The sequence below is a fragment of the Lipotes vexillifer genome, unplaced genomic scaffold, assembly GCF_000442215.2.
Source record: "Lipotes vexillifer unplaced genomic scaffold, Lipotes_vexillifer_v1.1 scaffold54, whole genome shotgun sequence".
Lineage (NCBI taxonomy): Eukaryota > Metazoa > Chordata > Mammalia > Artiodactyla > Lipotidae > Lipotes > Lipotes vexillifer.
The window spans coordinates 3,544,756-3,547,688 of NW_006789324.1; the positions used below are offsets into that span (position 1 = coordinate 3,544,756).

Here is a 2,933-nt window from a genome sequence, read left to right on the forward strand (position 1 = left end):
TCAGCAGGATTCCAACCTCTCTTGTGGTTTTCAATCACACGGGCAACAAACATTTTCAGTTTCTCCCAGTTCCTGAAGAGCATTTGGTGGGGTCCAGGAAGGAAATTCATTATCCTTGGAAAGACATTGTAGAGCTGATGGAGAAAACGAAACAGTCATGGAGACAAGGGAGTGCCAGTTTTCTACTTTTGAAGACAATGAAACCATATTCTCTTTCCATCTCTTTTATTTACTTAAATTTAACCCTTGGAGTCACCTCTGACTCTTCTCTCTCTCAACCCTCTTCTTTCCCCTCGGGCAAAGCATTTCAGCTCTCCATCCAAAATATAACCAGTCTCGGACCACTTCTCACCACTCCATGTGCTTTGTCTTCCTTGTACAAACCACCAACATTTCTTACCTGGATGCTGTAAAGCCTCCAGCAGGTTTCCTGATTCTATCCTTAACCCCATTCCCAGTCTATTTTCCACTGAGCTGCCAGAGGGATCATTTAGCTGTTTAATTGATTATTTCACTTTTTGGCTCTTCCAATGACTTTCCATGACATTTAGACAAAATTCTACACCATTCTCCTAGCCTGGAGCTCTACATGAGCTGGCCCCTCACCCTCTTGCCACCTCCTCTGCTATCACTCCCTGCCATCTTACTCTCTTTTACTCTTTCAAGTCCAGCCCCATTGGCCTCTGTGAAAACATAAAAAATATTCTTGTTTAGGACACTGCATTTGCTATTTCTTCCATCTAGAATGGTTTTCCTCTGAAATCTGTATAACCCCAGTTCCTTTAATTCATTAATGTGCTATTCAAATGTCACCTACTTGGACCTGTCTTACCTGATAATCTTACAGTTAGTAGCACTTCTGGTACTCTCTTTCCATTCCTTTATTTTGTTTTATTTTTTTCTGTGACAATTATCATTAGTATGTGTATGTATTTGGGTGTGTATGTGTGTGTGTGTGTGTGTGTGTGTGTGTGTGTGAAAAATGTCTGTCTATCTATGTATATGTATCTATGTATCTACATACCTATGAATGTATGTATGTATCTCTCTATGTTAAATATGTATGTGTATTTATTTGTCTGCCCCCACTATGATGTAAACTCCATGTGGCTAAGATATTTTTTACTGAAATAAAGTGGTCTTTGAATATATTTTCTCTAATAATACATAGTAGAAAATAGATAGCGTAAGGTAATAGAAAGTTGCCTAGATTTTAAATGAAACAGGCATGGGTTTGACAATTAGCTCTGTTTCTTTCTAGCTATAATACTTCGGTAATAATAGTAATAATAATAATAATAGTAGTAATGATGTGATTTGTGGCTACTTTAGCTGCCAGTGGGGCCCGATGGTTATTTTCATGACTAAATGACATGAGATCTATCCTGCACTTGACACAGAGCCAGTAGACTACTATGGGATGTGCTTACATATTCCCATATCTGCTTGCACACATCAGGATGATCCATTTCATCTTTAAAGGACTGCTGTAAAAAATTATTTGAGATAAAGTATGAAGAGTTGTCCATCAAAGTGCCTGGTCTACTTTGGGTCTCTAAGAAATGGTTCTTACCCCTGCCCTACTGCCCCATCCTACCCTCCCAGGATTTCTGTTCCCTGGGAACAGTCAGCCGGGTACCCACTGAACTCCCATGACTTCCTAGGTTCTGTGTTAACAGGAGGGAAGAAACTGGAATAACTGGATGGGGGGCTACCACAGTTAGAAGTGAGAACAAGGAACATTATTCAAAAATAACACTGACAATAAATCATAATAGCTCACATTCATTATGCCCCTTTAATGTGCCAGGAATCATGCTAACTACTTTATCAGTATTGGTGTGATGGATCCATAAGTCTCCAGCTAAAGATACTTGTTAAGAATAAATAAAACACTTGGGGCTGATTTTCTCCTAGAAGTGTCTTCCAAATCCAGTAATGTGGCTGAGAGGCCAAGAAGCTGAGTAGAGGTTTTGACAGACTCACAGCACTGGCAGGACAAAAGTGGAGAGCAGGGCCCACCAAGGAAGGGGTGAGTTTGACCCCTCTAAATCTACACCCTACAAAGTTAGAAGACTGATAATATCAAGTGTGGATGGACATGTAAGTAGTGCAACCACCTGGGAAAACTTTAAGTATTTTTTACAGGTGTAAATGCAAGAGAAATGAGTGGATGTGTCCACATGAAGGATTGACAAGAATGTTCATTCCAGATCCCCAAACTGGAAATCCCCCAAGTGTTTATTAATAGGGAACAGAATAACAAACAGGGGCATATTCATAAAATAGAAAAGTAAGCAGATTTTTTTTTTTTAAGTGCAACTAACATATGAATCTGAAAACAATGTGCCGAGGGGGAGTCAGGCAAAGAGGAGTACTTCTGAGGGAGGATGGACACGGAGGGCTAGGGAGGGACATGGAGAGGAGAGACACAAAGGTGATGGCAATATTGTGCTTTTTAAAGAAAAGAACATAGGTCCGTAGGCGCACTTCATGTAAAGTTTTGTACCTTACACAAATGTTAGAAACGTTCTTTGTCTATAGTCAATATTTAACAATATTATGTAAAATACTAAATTCAACAGATTGACTACAAACATGTTTGTGTTAAAGTAAATTTTAAAAGGTTATATGTTAGCTTAAAAAAAAAAAGGAAGAGCTCCTCTGTGTCTGACATCAGCTCAATATCCTTATCTAAGATAGGAAGTGAGGACTGCCTCACCTGGCACCACATTGATGTCTCGAGACATGTGACCTCATCCAGCAGCCTCAGCAGCTCCTGGAACTGAGTGTCCTCGTAGTCAAATCGCTCCCCAAATGTGATGGAGCAAATAATATTGGAAACTGCATTGTTGATTTTGAAGTGAGGGTCGAAAGGCTGTCCTAGAGGCAGAAGAAGTGATGGATCCTTCAGATTGGTTTCCTTCTCTTTC

At 39.8% G+C, this 2,933-nt stretch overlaps 1 protein-coding gene across 1 annotated transcript in view; it reads right to left on the reverse strand.

The window, feature by feature from the left end:
• CYP2J2 (cytochrome P450 family 2 subfamily J member 2) overlaps window positions 1–2,933 on the reverse strand; it is a 31,688-nt gene that overhangs the window by 14,199 nt on the left and 14,556 nt on the right. Inside the window, exons 4-5 of the mRNA XM_007462578.1 lie at window positions 2,723–2,883; window positions 1–134 (exon numbers count right to left, since the gene is read on the reverse strand). The exon at window positions 1–134 is cut by the window's left edge and continues 64 nt beyond it. Coding sequence (XP_007462640.1) covers window positions 1–134; window positions 2,723–2,883 — 295 coding nt within the window. The remainder of the gene's footprint in view (window positions 135–2,722; window positions 2,884–2,933) is intronic.